The sequence below is a fragment of the Simochromis diagramma genome, unplaced genomic scaffold, assembly GCF_900408965.1.
Source record: "Simochromis diagramma unplaced genomic scaffold, fSimDia1.1 OVJJ01000413.1, whole genome shotgun sequence".
In the NCBI taxonomy this organism is placed as follows: Eukaryota; Metazoa; Chordata; class Actinopteri; order Cichliformes; family Cichlidae; genus Simochromis; species Simochromis diagramma.
In genome coordinates, this window is record NW_024386948.1 from 1,225,737 (window position 1) to 1,249,375 (window position 23,639).

A 23,639-nucleotide genomic window follows, 5' to 3' on the forward strand; every position below is an offset into this window, starting at 1 on the left:
CAGTTTATGGCTGGGGTGACTGGGGTCCTTGATGATCCTCCCCGCTTTCCTCAGGCAGCGCTTCCTGTAGATGTCTTGGAGGGAGGGAAGCTCACCTCCAATTATCCGTTCAGAGCACCGCACTACTCGCTGGAGAGCTTTGCAGTTGTAGGCGGTGCTGTTGCCATACCAGGTGGTGATGCATCCAGTGAGGATGCTCTCAATGGCACAGTGATAGAAGGTCCTGAGGATGCGGGGGCTCATGCCGAATCTTTTCAGTCTCCTGAGAAAGAAGAGGCGCTGCTGCGCCTTCTTCACTGTTTTGTTTGTGTGTACTGACCATGTAAGATCCTCAGCCAGATGTACTCCAAGGAACCGGAAGCTGCTCACTCTCTCCACAGCAGCGCCGTTGATGGTGATGGGGGTGTGTACTTCTCTGCACCTCCGGAAGTCCACTATCAACTCCTTTGTCTTTGCGACGTTGAGGGTGAGATGGTTGTCTTGACACCAGTGGGTCAGGGCGCTGACCTCCTCCCTGTAAGCCGTCTCATCACCGTTGGTGATAAGACCTACCACTGTAGTGTCGTCCGCAAACTTCACAATGATGTTGGAGCTGTTAGTGGCTGTGCAGTCGTAGGTGTAGAGTGAGTACAGGAGAGGGCTCAGTACACACCCCTGTGGAGCACCAGTGTTCAGTGTGATGGGGGATGAGGTGATGCTGCCCAGTCTGACCACCTGGCGTCTGTCAGACAGGAAGCTAAGGATCCAGCTGCAGAGGGAGCTGCTCAGTCCTAGATCCTGCAGTTTCCTGTCCAGCTTCGAGGGAACGATGGTATTGAATGCTGAGCTGTAATCTACAAACAGCATTCTCACATACGTGTCTCTCTTCTCCAGGTGTGACAGGGCAGTATGTAGTGTCAGGGCTATGGCATCATCAGTGGACCTGTTGTGGCGGTATGCGAACTGTAGAGGGTCCAGTGAGTCGGGTAGTGCAGAGCAGATGAAGTCCCTGACCAGCTTCTCGAAGCATTTGCTTACGATGGGGGTCAGGGCTACAGGTCGCCAGTCGTTCAATGAGGAGATGGTGGAGGATTTGGGTACAGGGACGATGGTGGCCATTTTGAAGCAGGCTGGGACTACAGACAGGGAGAGGGAAAGGTTGAAGATGTGCGTGAACACTCCAGCCAGCTGAGCCGCGCATGACCTAAGGACGCGGCCGGGAATCCCGTCCGGACCAGTAGCTTTGCGTGTGTTCACCTTCCTGAAGCACTTCCGCACATCCTCCTCAGACACAGTGTGCGCACTGACGTCATCCGCGGTGCGCACACTGTCCGGTCTCATGGTGTTCGCTGTGTCGAATCTAGCGTAGAATACGTTTAGATCCTCACACAGAGAGGCCGTGGTCTGCGGTGTGCTGGTTTTCCCTCTAAAGTCTGTGATCGTGTTTAGTCCCTGCCACATACTCCGAGGGTTGTCAAACTGTTGCTCCACCCTGTCCCTGTACTCACGTTTGGCTGCTTTGATCGTCTTCCGGAGTTGGTAATGTGCGTGTTTGTAGTCCGATGTGTTCGCGGAGGCAAAGGCGGTGTTCCGTGCCGCCAGTGCCGCGCGAACATCTCCGTTAATCCAGGGTTTTTGATTTGGGAAGGATTTGACTGTTCTGGATGGGACGACATCTTCCACGCATTTCCTGATAAATCCACAGACTGAGTCTGTGTATTCATCAATGTCTCTGGCGGCCACGTGAAACATTTCCCAGTCCGCGTGATCAAAACAGTCCCGCAGCGCAGACTCCGATTGGTCCGTCCAACAGTGCACCGCCCTCCGGGTTGGAGCTTCCTGTTTCAGCTTCTGCCTGTAGGCGGGCAGGAGCAGGATGGAGCAGTGATCTGATTGGCCGAATGGGGCGCGGGGGAGGGCTTTGTACGCATCCCGGAAAGAGGTGTAACAGTGGTCGAGTAGCCGATTTCCACGTGTGTTGAAAAGGATGTGTTGATGGAGTTTTGGTGAGACTTTCTTCAGGTTTCCCTTATTAAAGTCTCCGGCTGTGATAAACGCCGCCTCTGGGTGTGCGGTTTCCTCGCTGCTGATCGCGCTGTACAGTTCCCTGAGTGCACGGTCAGTGTCGGCTTGTGGGGGAATGTAAACAGCCGTAATAATCACTGCTGTAAATTCCCTCGGTAGCCAGAATGGCCGGCACTTAATCATCAGGTACTCCAGGTCCGGTGAGCAGAAGGATTTGACCGGGTGCACGTTCGCATAATCACACCAGCTGTTGTTGATCATGAGCATTTCAAAGTTTGCTAATTCCTTCTGTTTTGTGCTGCTCTGACAGCTGAGAGAGTAAAAGCTGTTGTGGCTAGTATGGCGGGAAGATAGAAAAACATAGGTTGAGATCATTAGTGAACCAATGTCTACTCTGTGTTTTAGCATCGAGTGAGATCATCACATTTATGACCTAGATTTCAGCACTGGATAGATATGTTTTCCAATGATAGCGCACCAAGATAGAAGTGCCAAAGAACGCCTTTTGTTCACTCAGACACACATCAGAAGAGCAGGCTGGTGACCCCAAACAGCTGTGGCAGATGGCTGCTTTTCCCTCAGTCTAGTTCTGCTGGACGTTTCTTCCTGTTAAAGGGGAGTTTTTCCTTCTCACTGTCGCCAAGTGCTTTGTCATAAGGGGCTGTCTAGATGTTGGGGGTTTTCTCTCTAACTGCTGGGTACCTCCCAATATAAAGCATCTTGAGGTGACTGTTGTGATTTGGCACTATATAAATAGAATTGAACTGTATTGGATTGGCCTGTTATGAAACAGTATTTTTTATGCTATACAAGAGGGTGTAAACAGAAGGAACAAGAGCAATAAAGCAACTTGAAAATGGCCAAGAAAGTCCAATAGAGATGTTTGCAGTTTCCAAATTCTTCTTCTTTTTCTTCTAGTTATACATAGGTCACTCTCCAGTATGATCAGTGGTTAAAGTAGGATTTGACATTTGGTGGATTTGGGCCTTTTTGAATTTAGCTAACTGAGTTTGACACGATATAAGCAGATGTTAGAGCTGTTATGTCATATGGCTAATTTCCAAACCCTAGACACAATAAAGTTAGTATTAAAGGTAGAATTTGGTGAGTGAATCTAGTCAGCATAATCTCCTGAAATTTAAATTGACCTCACACTGACCATGAAGACAACCCTCTGCTCTGCAACAGTCCAACTCAGTGATGCACTGTGAACTTCACCACAGTACTCCAAACGAACCCACTTATCCTGCAGTGCATCAGTTTTTTCAGGAAACCCATTAATAACAGAAAACATTTACGTCAAGTTGTTTTGCAAGATAATTCACAAAAAAATAATTCATCATTGCTATATATCCAATATCTGTTTTAAAAACTCTCAAAGGGAGATTGGGAGATTGAAAGTAAGCTGTAAATTCCCAGTTTGTCGAATTTCACTTGGTGGGCACACCGTAAAAACAAAATCCTAAAAAAGCAGTAATATTCCGGCAGCTGGGGCGCCAAAATAATACCAGAAAATAACAGAAAATAACTTTCTCATGAAAATACGGTTATTTTCAGTAATGACAATACAGTTTGTTGCCCTAATTTTACATGGGATTTTGCCTTTTTCAAGTGCTTTTAAACATTAAATTAGGACCATTTTAATGTGATTAAACAATGACATTACCTATAAACAAGGTCAATGAATGCTGCAATATGAATAATAATACTTAAATGTACAGAAATATACAGTTAACGGTTGGTTTAAATAATAATGCATTGCATTCATATCGCGCTTTTTGAGACCCTCAAAGTGCTTTATAATTCCACTTTATAATTCCCCTCTGGCCATCACCAGTAGGTGGTAGGTGAAGTGTCTTGCCCAAGGACACAACGACCGAGTGTCCGAGCCGGGGCTCGAACCGGCAACTTTCTGATTACAAGGCGAACTGCCAACTCTTGAGCCACGATCGCCCTAAACAACAATAATAATAATTATTATTTGATGTAAAAAAAAGTTTATACGAATCATTTTATATATTTGTCCATAGCATTACATTTGAATTTAACAGTTCAATCTTTCAAATAACGGACAAATATATGTGAAATTATGATGCATTTGTGAATGTATTTTAACAATCTAAATATGCATATGTACAGACAAATACATTTAACAAACAAGAAAATTATGTTTTATTACATTTACAGTGATTTTACGTTAATTTACATTTGAAATGTAAAATCACAGCCTATTTATGTGAATTTAATGATATTCTAGGAGAACAGTACAAAACTGTAAAATACACAGTAAAATACTTTTATATTACAATTTGTTTTTTACAGTGCAGTCCTTGCCTTTGAATATCTCCGGTCCTCCCTTTCTTACTTCTTTCTCCATCTCTGAGTGTCATTACACCCACAATAACATATTTATTTTCCTCCCTGGAAAGTGCAGTAACTTTGCATTAGGTACCATGACACAGTGTGCAACAAACCTGAAAGAATAAAGGCTTGTGTTGAAAAGAGGCTATTTGAAAAGATGCATTTGAAATTACCTCGTCACTTGAAAAACTTTACCGCTGAAGTACCGTAAATGCAATATTGACACTTGCACCGTGAATACATCACAGAGACGACATGAAAAATGGATCGCTTTAAGGGTGTAAGCAGGAATATTGGATGTCATTTTCTTATGACTGAGCAAGCATCACCAGCATTGACTGGAAGGAACAGGAGGATTAGGCACACAACAACAAAATTGAACTCTTTTATGTATTTACCTGCCTATCAGATTTAATTACTCGTCTAGAAAAGGTCCTGATATGTAATTCCAGATTGTTCCAGCCTACTTTAACCACTGGATATAACCCAAGATGCTATCTCATTCACTTTCAGGTATCATATCTTTTTCATGACATCAAAGAAGGAAGTAACTTCTTAAATGATGTGTGGTAGTGATAGTTCACATATAAAGTTTTATACTTTTTATTAATGCAGAGTTATTCAGTTGCAGTTTTGTTTCTGTTTGTTTTTCTTCACCGGGGCATATAGTGAGGCACAGAATGTAAAACCCTACATCTCAGTCTAAATGTTTTATTATTCAAATCAGTTTACTGGAAATATTCTTCAGTGAGTCATGAAAAATGGAGAGTCAGTAAATTATATAAATTCTAAATGATAGAAATTAAAATTATATTAATTGAATTAGTTATAATTAGAGACATTATTTAGACACATACATTCTTCATGATCATGACTGATATGGGTCAGGTGTCATTTACTCTTTTCTTGTTACCAAGTTTATAAGCCAGCAAATACATTAAGGTACAGCAGATACTTAAAAGAAAGCGGTCCGATGAAAATGGTTGTGTGGGTGTAGCCTCAATGTCAAAGAAATAGGATTAAGGTTTATTGGTTTTAAATCAACACATTAGACTTGAAGATCCAAAATTATGAATTGCACGTGTCAAAATGGACACATGCAATAGTTATAGGGGGTGAAGGTGCATTTCAGTCATAGAGTTTATATTAAAATTGGACTTGGCTTAAAGGTGTCCAAAGTGAAGCCAATCTGACTTAAACTTATGTTCATTTAGAGATAAAGTCTATCGTGCATCAAAGCCTCGGCTCAGTTTTAGAAGGTGGCCAGTGTTTCACCTTTCACCCTATCCTCCAGCTCTGGCACGCTGCCACTGTGTCTGGTTTATTAATGGGTTTCCTGCATGTCCTGCAGATCTTGGGCTGTATCCAGCTAAGGGCAAATGGAGGGGAAGATAATTCCATGTGCCTGTTTAAATCTAAATTGCACATGTGAGACACACACCTAGCAACTGTGTACCTACCAACAATGTGCACATTCAAAATCTTTTCCCAACTGTCCCAGGCTGCAGCCATGTTGGCTGTATTAGTATTCGTGGGCAGGAGTGGGTGGTGATCTCTCAGGGAAGTGACAGTCAGAATGGGCCGTCTGGAACACTCTGTCATTCAGCCCCAGTCAGGGCCTGTCCAATTGATCCAGCCCAGCTGTCAAAGCCAATGAGAGACGCTAGACTAAGAAGCAGCAGGAACGGTTTGTACTGCCAGGGGTTATGGGTGATGTATAATATAAGGATGGTGTTTGTGTTATAACCTACCTGGCAGGAGTTGATCAGTTAGCTTTGGCTCTGTAGAATATCTTTGCTGAGCCGTGAACACTGATGTCCCGATGAAGCGTTATTCTTGGAATTCAATTTGAGATGGCGTACTGTCGAATGAATATATGTTCCAATTAAATCTTGCTAAAACTGTTATCAAACACTGAAAAAATACAATAATTAATGATAATTAATACCTGCTTCACCCACGAGTTGTTAGATTCAGTTTTCAAAAGATGTGTAACGGCTCTAGATTTCATTTCACAACAGGTTTTACTTCATTGGGTTTTTTTTTTATTCAGTGGGAGCTATTTGTAGGTCAAAAATGAGAAGGTAGTGAAAAAGCTGTTATTTTTATGATAACAAAGCTGATTTTTAATAGCTGATCATGGTTTTGCTGCTCTTGGTAGCTATCTAAAGTAGAAAAGTAGAATTAGCACACATTGTCCATTCATGAAAGCTGAACTGCCCGGTGATCACCTGTTGCTAGGAAAAAAAATTATTCCCTAATGGTTGCAAATGGTTGCTGGCCGTTCCTCTAAAATCAGTTGCTAAACACCTCGTCACACAGGCCTGGAAACCAGTGATTGATCTTCCCTGGTAATTGTATCTTGTTAGAAAGAAAATGTTGTCTTCCCAGACTGGTTGGCGATTATTTTGGTTGTTAACAGACTTCCACTGTCATCTGTATTTTGAATGGAAGATGGCAAATATTACAATGCTAAGAGCTAACATAGCACAAAACACAAAATGCTCTATGGAAAAGTAATGTGGTTTGCAGGTTTATTTAAACTGCAGATGGTGTTATATGAAAGATTGCCAAAGTCATATTCCTTCTCTAGGACTGAATTTTATAAAAATCCCACCTTTAGTTGAGCTATTTGGCAAACCATCAGACAGTTTCAGCTGCTAGCACAGTAAAAAATATATGAGAACAAGATCTACGATAAACTTTATCAACAAATTATCCAAGAAATGCACAGTCACACCACAGCGGTGACTGATGGAAACAAACAAAAAAAAAAGCATCTTCCAAACTACAACTTTGAGAGGTTATAAGAGAGTTGGCGCCAAAACTCTGGCAGCAGTTATTCTCAGCACCCAGGTGGAGTTTTAGTTAATTGTGTGATATGGATTGGCCAAGCTGCTTCATCCACCAGCCAGGGGTTATTGATGATGCTCCCCTATATTCACTATTTTGTACACCTGTATAGAGCGAGAGAGACCGCTCTGTCGACAGTGCTTGGACAGCCTTTTAGTTGGCTCTATGTGGTTTAGTTGAGGATATTTTCCAACAGCCATTGTCTGATGATGTATGGGCTGCTGTTTGGGCTCAGGCCACCTTTCACACTGTGCTTTATTCAGCCTTGATGTGGCTGTGTGAACTTTGCCAGGTATTCACTGAGGCTGTCTGGTGATACAATGGCAGTGTCAAAGAGGAGTGTGCACTTGAAACCATTTTGGGGCCAGGGCCTGGTTAGTAATAGACTTTCATGTATGGAGAAAAGGCATTCAAAATCCCAAAACTGTTTAAAAGTTTTCGGTGTATAATTTTTCATTGCAATGATCCCTATTCAGATTCTTGCTTTAGAGATTGTTTGTTAGTAATTTTTCAGCAAATGGTTTCATCAACCCATAGGAAGACTATAGAAAAAGGAATCTGATTCATATGTATACATTATCTGACTCCAGTGATTCCAATGGCTCCAATGGCTCGAGATCTTTCTGTAAGACTAGACTTTTTCAAGATATCAGGCTATTTGCTGCTGCATGTATTTAAATGTTAGTAACTTAAAATTCCGCCTCAATCATTTTACACTCTGACACAGATACTCCCCTCAAAATGCCTCCACTTATCGTCATTTGGCAAATGTATTTGTTCGAGAGAATGCTGAGAAACATGTTTATTACTCTACTGTAACAGTAGTTAAGCAACCATTTGTGCTATTACTTGTTTTTGGTAATTTGTTGGGGTTATGCTTATGTTTGTTTCATGCTGTAGAAAAGTGAAGCAATTCCATTAACACTTTCTTTTACACCATTGGAGCAAAGCAACTGCATGGTTGTATTTAAATCGGGGCAACAAACCCAAGACTAACAAAAGAACTGGCCTAGAAAACAATTCAATGTAGACCATTCATTAATATTTCTAATTTTTAACCAAAACTGCTGTTTATGTTTTCAATATAGTGTACCTGCATAGGGTTTGTATCTTTGTAGATTCACTGGTCTGTAAATTGTAATGGCATGGACTGGACATGCTCTCTTCTAGTGATGTGTCGGTTGCGAATGAAACGGCTCTTAGAGGCGGATCTTTGACGTGAACGATGCGAGCCGGCTCCTTATCGCGAGCCGTGGTTTTTTTTTTTCTTTCTCTCACCCCCTCTTGCACTTTTTTTCCGGCTTCACTCAGCACCTGAGCCTTGTGCTTTGCGCTGGGCAGAGGGGGGAGGGGCGGTAGTTACACTCGCAGTAGCACAGGAACAGAGCGGGAGGGAGAGAAAGAGAGCCACAGACAACAACGCCACATTTGAAAGGTATAGTAATCATCCACAACTATTTTCAGTTGCCGATGATAAAGGATTCAGAAAGTTTATTCATGCAGGCCCATATGACAGAGAATATGCATCTTCTTTTTGTTTTCATATTTTAATTTGTATTTAATTTTGTTGTGGTTTGCAGTGTTTTGTGTTGTTTCACTTTAAATTTGTTTAAAAGGAAAAAGCTAAAAAAAATTTAATAGTTTAAAGCTGAACTGTGAATAGTTGGTTTTTGTATTATATGATTTATTTATTACATTTTATGTGGAGTGAATAAATAAAAGTATATTTACGGTACCCTAGAGACAAAGCACGTACAAACTTCAAAACACGTACAAACTCCAAAACATGTAAAAACTCAGAAGCACGTACAAACTCCAAAACACGTAAAAACTCCAAAACATGTAAAAACTCCAAAACACGTAAAAACTCCAAAACATGTAAAAACTCCAAAACACGTAAAAACTCCAAAAAACGTACAAAAGACAACAGAAGTGCTCCAGGATGCTAGGGGGCAGTGTAGTGGCTACACAAGCCAGGAAGTACCAACGACCGGATTTGGTGTGTGGTAGTAACAGGTAAATGAACATTTTTTTTAAATTATTTGAATATATATGAGTGCTTGTGTATAAATACACAAACAATACACATATGCTTTCAATTGTGTAATTTAAGTGATCTAGGTAGCTCTGTTTTGGAAGTTCGGTTAACGCTAGAAATGTGTTTTGGAGTTTGCGCGTGCTTTGTCTCTGGGGGCCACCGCATATCTTTATATATAAACATATATAAATAAAACCACTTTTTTTTTTACATTAGTAATTCCTTTTGTGTATAATTTTATATTGTTGTTAATAATAAATTAATTAAAGCAACAAAACAACCTGAAGAGCCGGTTCGGAGCCGAAAGAGCCGGCTCTTTTTAGTGAGCCGAGCTGGAAATCCCATCACTACTCTCTTCCACAGCATGTCTTTTATCCTGTCTTCCTTCTCTCAGCCCAACAAATTGCAAATGGCCGCCCCTTCCTGAGCTTGGTTCTGCTGGAGGTTTCTTCCTATTAAAAGGGAGTTTTTCTTTCCCACTGTCGCCAAAGTGCTTGTTCATAGGTGGTCATATGATTGTTGGGTTTTTCTCTGTATATGTTATTGTAGGGTCTAACTTACAACATAAAGCACCTTGAGGTGACCGTTGTTGTAATTTGGTGATGTATAAATAAAATTGGATTGAATTCAATTGACAATTGGTCCATAATTTACATTATAGCATTGCATGCCTGCTGCAGATTTGCTCCATTATCCCTAAGTTTCTCTCTGGATTGATGTCTAGTGATTGTTACAGTGAACTCAATGTCCTGTGGTGCAAAAGGACATAGTCAGCAACAATACTCAAAAAATCTGCCAAGAAAACATCTCCCACAGCATTACATCACTGCCAACAGCCTGAACAATTGATACAAGTCAGGATGGATTCATGCTTTCATGTAGTTTATGCCAAATTCTGACCCTACCGTATGAATGTAGCAGCAGAAACTGACCGAAGTCTTCTTTTGTCCAATTTTGGTTAGCCTGTGTGAACTGTAGTCGTTGTTTCCTGTTCTTGACTGACAGCAGTGGCACCTGGTGGGGTCATGTGCTGGTGAGGCCCATCTGCTTCAAGGTTTGATGTGTTGTGTGTTCAGAGATGCTCTTCTCCATACCTTGCTCGTAGCAGGTTACTGTTGCCTTCCTATCAGCTGGAAGTAGTCTCGTCATTCTCCTCTCACATCAACAAGGCATCTTTACCCAGAGAACTGCCGCTCAGTGGATGTTTTCTTTTTTTCAGACCATTCTCTGTAAACTCTAGATTTGTGTGGGAAAATCCCAGTAGATCAACAGTTTCTGAAATAGTCAGACCAGGCCATCTGGCACCAACAACCATGCCAAGTCACTAAAATCACCTTTCTTCTCCATTCTGATGCCCGGTTTGAACTTCAGCAGGTTGTCTTGACCATGTCTTCATGTCCAAGTTGATTTGCTGCCATGTGATTGGCTGACCAAATTTTAGGGTTATCAGTTGCATTAACAGTTGAATATTAATACCTGATGGAGTGGCTGGTAAATGGAGATTTGAGATGCCGCGTTTTTTTTCTTGATGAGTGTTTTTTTCTTTATTTCGCTTAGCAATAAAGAAAAACTGGCTCTACATATATTTATTGGGTATGTTGAGTTTTTTTGTAAAAATTGGAATATCAGTTTAATTCACCATGTGCAAACATTTCAGTTCAAGTCAATTTCATTGCCTGCCCTTCACACGGCTTCTGATTGGACATTTGTCCCACACTCGATTGCATTTGATTAAGCTGAGCTCAAATGGCTCCTGGCTACAGAGAGCAAAACGAGAGGTTGACTGTTATATGGAAATTGTGCTGAAATAGCTTCAGAAATTATTATGCAGAATTATTACATAATCTAACCTACTACCATTTGTCTGGCAATATAGTGAGAGAAAATTGTCTTTACCGCCCTGCGTGTGAATCTCTTATTGATACACTCTCAAAGAGAGTTCCAGAGCTAAGTTTAGGAGAAAATTCCACCGTGAGGAAGTGCTACAATTTATAGAGATATGAGCAAAACAGTCAAGCTTCAAATATGCATACATCACCTTTGGTGGGTGTCTATTTTTTTAAGAGAGGGTTGAAGTTTGTGTGGTACAGTAATGGTGATGCAGCAGTGGCAGTGATTGCAGTGTTGGGTCTGGTGGTAAATGGGTTCAGTGAAGGCCAAGGAGTTCTGTTGGAGGAGGTTCCATAGTAGGAGGGCAGAGGAGACCTTTTTTTCTTTCCGGCTACAAAGGAATTCCAAATGCTGCTTTATGTGACAGACTTTTAAAGACGTCGAGAAGAAGCAGTGTGATAGGTGGGTATTCTCCTCCAGGATGCCCTGTTATTGCCTCAAATACAAACATGGAGTCAAAATCATGTGAAGCACCTGACATAACCCATAAATATAAATTATTTAGGAGTTGCATAAACGTATAAATAAAATGGGAATGTCTTACAGTTACATAGGTGGTGATATTTTTATGTTGCTTTAAATCTGTGTTACTATTGAAAGGTACGGATTCCCTGAGACCCCCTCCAGCAGGTACAGACCTCACTGTTCTGACAGCTAGCCTGTGTTTTACATTCAGAAAGAAGGCCGGGGTCACATCTGGTGTTATTTTCTGATTCCGAGGTTAATGGAGGTCTGAAGTGTTAAGCCTTGTGTGAAAGTCTGGTAATCAAAGGGCATTCTGGAGCTGGCTGTCTCCCTTTGGTTGTTGTTTTGCATGTTCAGTACAGCTGGATTAATCCAGCACTGTGGTAAATTTGTTGTACAAGAGCTCTACATTCAGTTGTTGCACTTCGCAGGACTGTTCAGGGCAATCTAGGAGGATGTATATAGTGAACTGCAAAACGTGTTCAACATACTGTTAGATGTTTTATTCATTCAACTGCAGTTGAGTTTTATTCCACACCAGAATTGCACCCAAGCATCACATTTTGGGGGATTTTATGTAGTTGCATCCTCCTAGTCTGCATGTCTCCCCGTGTGCCCAGCCTCTTGGCTGTTCTGGACCACACTGAGAGGAGGAAGTCATCAAACAACATGCCAAACCATCGCCATCTGATAGCAGGGACACTGACCTTCTCTTCCTCATATCTGATGGTGGTTTTTATCTGCCAGACAAATGTCAGAAATACCATTCCCCAAGCACAGTCGCTTTGGCACCGCCGCCAACTTTTCTTCCCCACTCCCTGCCTTCTCTCCCTCCCCAACGGACTGTGAACAGCAGAGCTCCAAGCGAGACATCTGCAATACCACAGCTGTCAGTCAAACCGTGATATAGAAGAGAACTCGCACAGCTCAGCTGAATCCTAAGGGCGAGGGAATAATAGGAAAGTGGCTGGGACCTGGGACAGAAACTTCATTAAAATTTCATAAAACTGAAAGAGCTAATTTGAATTTTACTTATGCCACATATTGTGAGACATTTGATAAGATAGTATCGCAGTTGAACTGGCTTTTGTCGAAGATTCATTTATTTTTCAAAAGCAAATGTATTAATTTGGTAGGTCATGTATAGCACCAAAGGGAATATGAACTCTGCATTGACCTTAGCCACAAACTACATTAATCCTAGTAAAAGAACGTTACATCAACATTTCTGGTTTGTCTTTCCTGCTGAATATTCTTTTGATTATTTCTAAATTTACCAGCTAACAGGCTGACTAACTAGCCATGTGTAATCCATTTTCAAATCGAATTTATTGATGTAGGATGTTGTGCTTTTTGTACAAAAAGTGGTATTTGTAGAAGAACTTCAAATTTGTTGAAGGATTGAATCGATCTGGCTTTGTTTTGGCGTTTGTTTCTTTGTCCGTGAACATTTTCTAGAATAACCAAACTTTGGGGGTCTAAAAGTGTACCTGTGTGCAAACCTCCTGCAACTATGAAAAATAGTTGCCTGTTAACCAACTATTGCATTTGCAAGTGATAGTGTCAACAATCAACAAGTCACCCAAAGGCTGAGGGTGTTACAATGGGCCAATATGACCCATTCTAAGAGTTTATGCACCTAGAACACTTGATACAAAAATTCTGGGATTTTAATTTCACAATAACGTCTCATTTAGATCCACAAATATATCGTATATATATAACGTGACGCCTTCACTAAGCTAAAATGGCCCAATTTTTTGCATTTAAACATCTACCCTCCCCTCTGTTTTAATATATATATTAATTTGCAAACAGCATAAAAAGAACAAACAATACTATATGACGGAAATGTGCATATGGAAAGTAAGTCGTAATGTAGTCGATTACTTCTGCTGTTGCATAATTAGTAAAGCAATGTAATTACCAGCTTAAGGTAATGAGTAATTACTTAGTCCTCCGTTTTACTGCACAGAAAAAATTCCAGATCCAGCTGCATCTGGAGAGCTGTCTCACCGTGTGCCTTCCTTTGTTGCAAGTTGCAGAAAACATTTCTGGCTTACACCTCCCAAACAAAACTGCTTAGTTTGTTCAAAACCGTAATGACATTCAGCAGCTACACAGTACACACCTCTCCCTGGAAACACTAATTTGCATTTTCTCACCAATACAACCCATGCCCTCAGTAAAACAGGCCATTCTGGCAACAGCATTGCTGGTATGTGATGGTTAGTTTGCATTTGATATGCATAGCAGTATAGCTGCTCATACATTGCACCCAGAGGGTCTGGGGACCAATGAATAAGGTCATGACGGATTTAGAAGAAGAATACAACGGAGACAAATTGTTTATGCTTGTTATGAAATCAGGTTGCTAGCATAAAGATGAGTTGAGGGTGCTGTGGAATAGAAAATGAGCTCCCTAAAGGCATCGACTAGAAAATGACTGAGTAATGCGTTTGCACACAAGAAGTGCTATTGTCAGTTTAAGACACGCTTACTTAAGGAAAGGCTTGCAGGAATTCTCCGACTTGAGAAATAAGGTCTTTGGTGAATGTTGGTATCTGGGGTAAGGTGATTGTTTTTGCATGTAAATTTTTATCATATTTAGAGAATGAGTTATATTGGATGGAGCATGAAGTAGGGGAAGGAATCAGCAACCAGTTCCCCAAAATTATCAGGATCTATTGCCAACACTAGAAGCTCAAATACACAATGAAATTGAATAGATTAATTCTTCTTGCTTAAATATCTTCAGTTCCTCTGACATTTTCTTCTTTTTTGAGTTAATTAAAGTATTATTTTATTTTTAGATAACTTGAACTGGTAACAGTTATAAACATTGCTGCAGAGTGATTCTCTGTTTAGTGTGGAGGATTTTTTTATTTTTTCTTTGAGTGAACATTACTCTCAATGAAAGCAAAACAATAATAATGAGTCATTTTCCAATTTAGCTATCAGTAATAGCGACGTTTCAGAAGGTATAGCTGCATTTGTCTAAAGTAATCGAATTGCAGTGCTGCGTGGCTTTTGTGTAATTAACTGATTTTTCAAAAAGATATTCAGAAAGCAAAGCTTTTTTTACTTAACCACAATGAGTCAGTACACATACCATGTAATGAAAATATTTAAATTCTGAATATATACTTTACACTTCATTAACTTGAACAAACTCGAACAAAAGTTGACTTGCGTTTTTCTTTTTGTTTGTTTTTAATTTCTAAATTTTCTGGATTTACAGGGCCCAATACCAAGAGCGTCACCATACGGTGAAAAATTAAACTACAATATATCACAAAATATCTGTAAATAAAAAAATAAAAATACATTTAAAAAGTCCCTCCAATGGTCAGGATTTTTCCACTGTAAACAACACTCTTTGCTCCATTACATTTTTAGTTGAATACATAAAATGCAAGGAAAAAAAACCCCACACTAGGGAGACAACAGCACGACCAAAATTAGAGTGACTTTGTGCAATCAACTTGCAATCTTGTTGCAGTTGAAATGGCAGCTTGAACCAGGTGTTGTCTATCATGTGGGACTTGGTCTGCTTTCAGTCTGCAATTAGTTTGTGATTGAATGGATTAGAGTTGACAATTACAATCTATTTGTGATAATACGGTAATACAACTGACGTAACTCAGTGGACGTTGCAAATCTACTTCTATCTAATCAGTTTCCAAAATTCAGTATAATCAAAATTATATAACATAACAATATAATTTAAAATTCAAAATAATCACTTCGTCCCAAGAAGGTTGCCTGAAAACATTCACGTGAAACTTTACTTATTAGTGGACCTTTTTTTTTTTTCAATAAATCTACACTACATTATTTAATGTATTTTCTGTAGCCAAGTTAGTACAGATTTACTGCTAAAGATATAGAGAAAAAAGGCATTAAAAATAAGGTATCACATTTCTACTGCATAATGAGCCACATAATGTGACTAAAGCTGTGTTGAACTTCAGTGGGGTCCTTTGTAGTTAGTCTTGTAAGCACTGCGTATTGCACAGTGCAGAGATACTGCTGCTCCATGTTTTTTGTGTTTTTGGATGTGCATGCTTGTGTGTGTGTGTGTGTGGATGCAAATGTGTAGAGGGATGCAGGCGTGTGTTTTTCACAGCGTGGCTAAACTAAATTATCCGCAGAGGTGTGCATTCCACTCTGAGAAATTGTGTACTACAAGACAGGCGAGTAAAGGGCGGCTGGGCGGGTGGATGCAGAGACAGAGACAAACCACAAGCAGAGAGGAAGGAGAGAAAGAGGAAGAGAGAGAGAGATAAAAGGTGGATGGTTGTTATTGAGGAAGGAGTCTGTTGTTCCAGTATGGCAGACAAGTGCCACACTCTTAGACAGGGGCTAAGTAGGAGCAAGTTGGCCCACAGTCAGATTTGGGTAGCCGCGGTGCTTCATCATCCTAGGCTTGGTGCTGGATTTGACAGGTGAGTTATGAGCAGACGCTACAGGTAGGAGCCCCAGTCTTCCCACCGCTCACTGTGACCTTCGCTCTGCCCATAAATAATACAGAGACCATAAAAACCTGATTTAGAGTAACTGGGCCGATTCCATCTTTGCCTGGGTTAATCTTGGCTAGGTGTGGACAGGGTAGGTAGTGCAATACACCTGGGGGCTGACACAGATGACAGTGTGTCATGGAAACTTTTGTGTCCCTGCTACAGTTTACACCCTATATCCAGATTTACAATACCAATATCTGAGTGCTGCTTGGTAGCAAGTTCACCTTCTGACCTTTACTTTTCACAGTTTTGTACCTGTTGCTTTGAATCGCTATTTGATGTTTATCGGCCTTTTTTGTAAAGCCATTGCTACCTATGGCACTTATAGTCTTCCTCGCCTCTGTTATAACTGCTTATAAGCATATAGACTGTTCAGAGAGAGAAGACGCTCTATATATCTGACATCATGAATTTGTAATGTTTAATGGCGAGAGGTTAAACATTATGGTGAGACTGTGGGTTGTCTCTGAAATTCAGTGACTCGTAGCAATGATAGGTGAATAATGGTTAGGGATACAGAATGGGAAAGTATCATAACTTTCAGGCAAAGAGCACTATTACCTGATTACATTAAAGCATGGTAAAGGCATTAGATGGTTACCTATGCAACCACAGCCTGGATTCTCCTCTATGGTGACCAAACATGAGCCACCAATCATAAACCTGTCACCATCTTAGCTTTTTAAAAATCAAATGTTCCTGACACACTGAGTCATAAAGTAACCACACTGCTTTACCCTATTTGTATCTAAAATTTCTCTCTTGGCTTGCAAACGTGACTTTATGCTTCATTAAATAAGATGTGAAATGAGCAAATGAGCCCATTAACTCATCAGAAAAGTTTGACTGGGGACATGGGTCAGTGGAGCCTAGGGATTTTTTTTTTTCTAGAGACTTATTTCCCACTTCTTTTTTACAACCACAGGAGTTACCCCTGTTGGCCACTAGAAAGAAAGAACTGGTTTCCTTTATAATGGGAAGGAGATTTGACACAGAGACAGAAACACGACTGACTGGGGAGACAGAGGGAACAAGGAGACAAGATGAGAAACGTGGAACACGGGGACGGCAAGGAAACGGGAACCTAAAGCCTAAGAACAAATAGTATAACATAAGAATATAACATAAACATAATAATGAGAATCAAAACCATGAATAACAATAATTAAAGAATATAAATTAATCCACAACCACAAAACCGTGACTCTTTTGACTACTAGTAACCACTGGTTGCAAGGGAATAGTGTGTATTTCTTGTCCAGTTGGCAAGTGGTTACAAGAGGTTGCTACAATTGGGTAACATAGGTTGCAAAGAGGTTTGTAGCGCTGTCACAACATTCTCCTTGCAATTGCTATGGTTGCTAGCAGATTGCCGTGGTTGGCGGTAGTTTGCATGAAAGACACCTGCAAGTGGTAGTGGAACAATGAAGTGCAATGCAAACTGGTAAAAGAAACCACTTGGCTTTAAAGTAAAAGTTGAACCTTTTGTTAGGTGCCGGCCGGTTGCAGCAGTAAAGCGCAACCTTTGCTTTGAAATCAGACATTCTCAGTTTGTTTTGCACTTAGTCAAGTTGCACTTCTACATGGTGTTTGGTTGGCTGCTAGCAACCAACAGAAACATAAAGAGGTTTTCGATACGGGACCCTTTGTGGGACCAATTATATCTAGTTACAACCTGCAAACTATGTGGGAATTCTCATTTTTCCCAGTTAGCCAGAGTTGCCAACAAGGTTTATGGCTGTGTGAGCGAGACCTTAGCTTCGTAGCCTTCTTGCCTCTCTCACCAATAATAATAAAAAAAAAGAAAAAAAAAAAAAGCATAGACCCTAGATTTCTCATAAGTTTAAGCTTCAAGTGGCAAGCAAAGCATGTAGCAAGGCTTGTTCCTGAATCTGGTATATGGCAATGGGGTCCTAAAAAGATGTGTCAAAAATGACCTTCAGTGTTTTGGTTTTTGCTCAGTCTGCTCATGCTTAATTTTCACGCAGGAGCTAAACTATTCAAGGCTGTTTTTATCCGTATGAAAGATCGCAACCTCCAATCTCATTAGGACTCTTTAAAAGGATGGTTTTGTGTTGATTTGATCATCCTTTTTCCAATTCAGACTCCTGTTTAGGGTTTTTTATCAATTTATCAGGACTCATTCATCAGGACCCAAGTAAATTCTAATAAATTACTTTTATTAGAATTTACTCGGTTGTAAATGGTAAATGGCCTGTATTTGTATAGCGCTTTTAGTAGTAGTAACAATCCCTCTGTACAATGCACGCAGACAAACTCTGTCCTGGTTGCTGTAAGAATTCCTTTTAAAACTATTTTAAAAGAAAGAAATACAAACTGCATCGATGAAGGACGCGCATCCATCACCCTGGATGTTGGATTTAATTTTCCTTTGGATGCTAATGAGATAGTTGGAAAACTTCCAATGACAATTTTTCTAAATAGGTTGTTGCTGTTAGATTCATTTTTTTCAGCAGTTTTCAAGGTATTGCATTTTAAAATGACTGTAAGTAGTTTCACAGAGTTGTTAAGAGGCAAAAATATGAAAAGAAACCCCACTATTTTTGTGCAGCGTGTTATTTTATTGCAGCATAAATTGTTACGTAAAACATCTGTACCAAGGTAAACCTCAGACATCTCTATTTAAATGCTAATAGCAGCCTAAGGTAAGACCCTAATGTTACTGTACAGCATATCAGCTGCCTGCATTAAATCTCTTAGGGTTAATACCTGCGGTGGGTTCATTTCACTGCCAGTAATGATATTGTCTCAAGGTAACCTTTAATCAACCTTTGGACTTTTTTTCTTTTTTCTGCCTCGCGGTGTCTGCTTTACACCAGACGATTCCCCAACAACCTTATTGTTACTCGAAAGTCAGCTGTAATAAATCGTCAATTATTTCATCATGCGATTTATATTGGAGAGGAGTTATTTTAATTAAGAGATTCATTAAGTTAGTTCATTAATTTCCCCACAGGTGCCCCGGATTCTCCGGAGAATTTTCAAATCAATTCTGAGCCCTATTATTTAATATCAGATGGAAGAGTTGCTGAGCAAAAAAAAGGGGGCAGGTTCAGTTTGGTTTAATCTTCAGGTGGGTTATTCTCAGTCAATAAAAGAAATTAAAAATATATGTATCAAAGTTTATATATAGTCAGCTTTTAATTATCCCCTTATTTCAGCCACTACCATATCCCCTGAGTATTTGCCAGTATGACAGCCATAATCTTTTCTCCAAGCTGCTTAACTCCGAACTGACCATTGCACATAATTTCACTGAATTTGCCGCATATTGCATCTCAAGTCCTCTGCCTTCCCTCCAGCTGTGTACCATAGCTGTCAGCCTTACTCTGCTCCGGGTTGATGTATGCAGGATGCTATCTATCATTGCCACGACATTGCATATCCTCTTCAGTCTGACACGTTTGACAGGCACTCGCGCCCATTAATGCCATGGTATCACCTAGCTTGTTATCACTGTATCCACAAGGAGTTTACATTGCATGGCGTACAGTCGAGTCCTCCAGTGTGGTGCGGGAGGATAATTTCCCCTGCTCTATTCTTTGAGCGAGCTTCTTGAATATGACTGCACACATGCTGAGTGGATAGTCAAGAGATCGTCCAGCTTCTCCAGGCTCAAAAGGCGTCAGTGATGGATGTGAAATGCTGGAAAGACATCGTAGGACAGAGTGTTGGCCCGCACCATCGATCACTCATGCAGAGCAGATGACACAGTTCTCTCTCGCTCTCTATCTCTCCCTCTCTCTCGCTACCAGCCTGCGAGTTTATCAGCGCTGCCCAGAATATTTAACAGGGAAGAGAGCGCACCCGTGGGATCTCATTTGCACAGGTGTCCATCTGGTAGAAGTTGTCTGGGATAATCTCCACATCATGTCACATTTGCATCCGGGCTTCAGGAAAAATGGCACACTTTACAGTAAGAGGAGCGTGTGGAGCCGTCCAGTTCGAGTGTAGGGGGGTGGGGGGGGGGGGGGCGTGGGATTGTTTGCAGACACTGTGGTGAAGACCAGTGTGTTTTCGCGCTAATCCACGAGGCAGCTAATGCCTCGCAATTATGTAAGGATTTAACATGTTTGTAATTGTTTGTTGGTTCAGCTCAATTTGTGTAACCAGCTTTAGTTGGAAAATTAGCTGTGAGATTTTCCTAAACACTGCCAATTTGTTGGTCTTTTAACCAGGAGGGGGATTTGCTGCAGTAGGGCTGAAGAGTACTTGTCAATTGTGACAGTCTTATTAGGCGGTTTGGGCAAAGAAAAGGTGCCCCTATTGCATAAATTGATCATCAAGGACCTTTGCTTCTGTTACCCCCCTCCTCCTTTAAATAGCACAACTTTCCCAGCGAATCAATGGCTTCATCGATTCCCCAAGTTGGGTTAAGAATTACTCGAGCAGCAGATCCGATCTCAAAATCGCTGTCACATTAATGACACAAAGGGGATCGCTGCTTGTGCTTAGCAGCTGGATCGCTTCTTCTCACGGGGCTGTGCGTGAAGCGACACCCACTCAGGCAGGCCTAGATCTCATCCAGGATACCTCGAGCTTCTGCATATGCAGTGCGTGCCTGCATACGAGCGCTCGACTCACATTTAGAGACACAAATCACTGAAGGTGTGCGCCGCAGTGCCGAGCAGTAAAATGAAATGTTTATTCCAGCGTGGATAAATACTCGGCCGTATCTGCGAAGCCAGGCGAGCATGGAGTCTCCAAACATCACGAGTAATCTCGCATTTTATGCCGTCTCTCCCTCGCGTTATAAATTCTCTTCTTTATGTGTATGACCTGAGCACTTACAGTACATCAGTTGTAGCAAGTCATTTTCTGCTAGCTCGCACTGTATCTGCGAAACGCATGAAAACAAAAGGCAGTCTTCGAGTGCTGTTGACTGTAAGCGCTCTAGATCTTCAATAACACCCATTGGTTTTTCATTAGGACATATGTACTGTATATATACAAATATATATATTCATATGCACAGATAAGCTGATGCATCACTGCTGTTCATTGTTGGAATCAGTAGTTATTCAGCATTAAAGGCAGGTTTTCCTTTAAAAGAAATCAAAGGTTTCTCTGTATCTTCTTCTGCTGCGTTTAATGATTCACATTCGATCCCAGGAATTAGCCCAGGAATCTTTGATTGAGTGGCTCGGAGATGGACTGCTGACAGCTTCTCGGCTCGGCAGCTGGCAAGAGCTCAAAAAGTGACGCGGGTCCATTTGTTACACTGACCGATTTGTTAACGTTTTATCTTTTGCAGGAACTCCACGTATTGCATGAAGGTGTCCATGTCCCTCACGGTGGCGGAGAATGACACAGACCTCTGCTACAACTCCAAAATGAGGTTCTTTGAGAAGGCGGAGCTGAGCAAAAGCAAAGACATCATCTGCCCAGGCATTGAGGATTACGTACAGCAAGGAATGGAGCCTGAGATCGTGTGGTACAAGGTATGGTTCGAGTTTTTCATCAGCTATCACTCTATCAACAAAGGGTTAGGGTCGTGTTTTGGTTAAACTTAGCTTTAAATACCACATTTTCAAGCGGTCAAACAAAAAGAGAAAAATATTGCTTGTTGTGTGGAGAGTTGGGAGGCCCACAGTGGAACCGACCTGGCAGGCCTTCTGTGTCCAACAGGCCTCTTTGCCAGAGCTCGTAGGCGCAGCTCGGGGGCCAATTTATCAAATGTGAAAGTGTGCTTGATTAGATGGCCACTTCCATTTTCCGCAGAATCAAATTAAAATAGCAGATAATGCCAGTGGGATCCACACCCTCCAGTTATTGGCTCTCACTTTGTTGGTGGGCTGATTCAATCCTGCAAGACGCTTCCCACAGTGCCCTAGTTTCTTTTGCCTCAGGTGGCCCAAAAGTTGAAAGGCTGTTTCTAAAAGTCCATGCCTACTTCATGATCGCCACCTACGTGGCTACATGGGCTGTGGAGATAGAAAATAAGACTCGTGTTGTACTTTAGGTTGTTTTCTGTGTGTACCTGGCTCCAGTGTAGTGTTTACCAGCTATTCACAGATTTTAACTGATCAGGTAAATTATCAGTGACTGAAACTAAAAGCTAGTCTCTTCATTACAAGCTGAACTCCATTTTTACCACATGTGCACATAGGAAAAATGTCTTTTCAAATCCAAACAAATACTGAAAACACAGTTAGAAACCAATCCTACGATACACAGTATTTTGTCAGTGCAGTTATAGAGTAGCCAGGTCTGTCATTCTCTGTTGGAATCTGCTCCCTGCTGCTTGTTTGACATGGGCACACGGAGCCCGATTTTGATGTGAAAGGAAACAACCAGTACCCAGAATGATTTTCACATTCATCACATTCTGTACAAATTTGTTATCCGTGCTGATGTTGTCATCCTCACTTTTTGCTTATGTTTAGAACTCTTGACATGTGTCGCTATGAGAACGGAGGTTTCCTTAAAGCGTGTGTAGTGAAAAAGGATTCCTAGCCTCATGTTGTGGCACAGTAGTGCCAACAGTGATGTCCATAATTGAGCAAAGGAGTCAAGAAATGCCACAAGACTGAGGCAGGTCAAAGTATAGAGAAAAGAGCTTAAAACTCAACTCCAGAACCAACATTGTGTAGCAGAGTCACCTTAATTAACCTTAATGAAAATGTCTTGTGCAAAATATATATTATAAAATGCTTGGTTTCTCTGACACACAGGCCTACAGACTGTACTGGACCCACTGGTAATCACCGGTAACTACGGAAAGGGGAAATTGCCCAGGAAACCTTGTGGTTACTTGCTAACAGATTGTTATAGTTTCTGCAGAATAATATAATAACTTGGCTGCAAACACTTGCCAACTAGCAAACTCTGAAGAGTATGATGCTAACTGGAAATGTAGACTGTTTACCTTCAGTGTACAAATTATTTCTTATCATATAAATCAGCACATTTAAGATAAGATGAGATAAGATAGGATAACCTTTATTAGTCCCACACGTGGGAAATTTGGTCTCTGTTTCTAATTTGCATCTCACTTTTAGAAGTTCAACTACTGTTTCATAGTAAATGCAAACTACAGGCGACTGTGACAGTCTGCTAGTAATCAAAGCAACTGCAAGGAGGTTTTGTCAGCCAGCCTCTAGCCTTGTGTGACTGAACCCTCATACGCTGGATAGAGGTGGGTGGGTGGGACCCACCATCTGTTCAAATTGTCTGATTTCGAGGGGCAGCAAATCAGTGGAAAACTGACTTATAAAAGAAGAAATGAAGCTAAAAAAAAAAAGAAGAAGCTTATTTCAGAGACTGTTACAGTGTATAACAAATAGGAATTATTTTGAACTTGGAATCATGCAAAGCTACCCTAGTAAAGTCCAAGATAAAAATATGTAGATGAAAATGAACAGAATTAGCCCCCTTTAATGAACCCATTAAATTAATAATAGTTTTTTTTAATTTAAGACGAGGCCTGAAACTGCAGACCATTAGGCCAATATAATGTAATGTTTCTTATTCACTCTGACTGA

The 23,639-nt window shown here is 40.9% G+C and overlaps 1 protein-coding gene across 2 annotated transcripts in view; it reads left to right on the plus strand.

The window, feature by feature from the left end:
- LOC120737552 (interleukin-1 receptor accessory protein-like 1-B) overlaps positions 1-23,639 on the plus strand; it is a 324,999-nt gene that overhangs the window by 130,141 nt on the left and 171,219 nt on the right. For both annotated transcript variants that reach the window (XM_040038339.1, XM_040038340.1), the window contains exon 4: positions 21,410-21,596. In XM_040038339.1, coding sequence (XP_039894273.1) covers positions 21,410-21,596 — 187 coding nt within the window. The remainder of the gene's footprint in view (positions 1-21,409; positions 21,597-23,639) is intronic.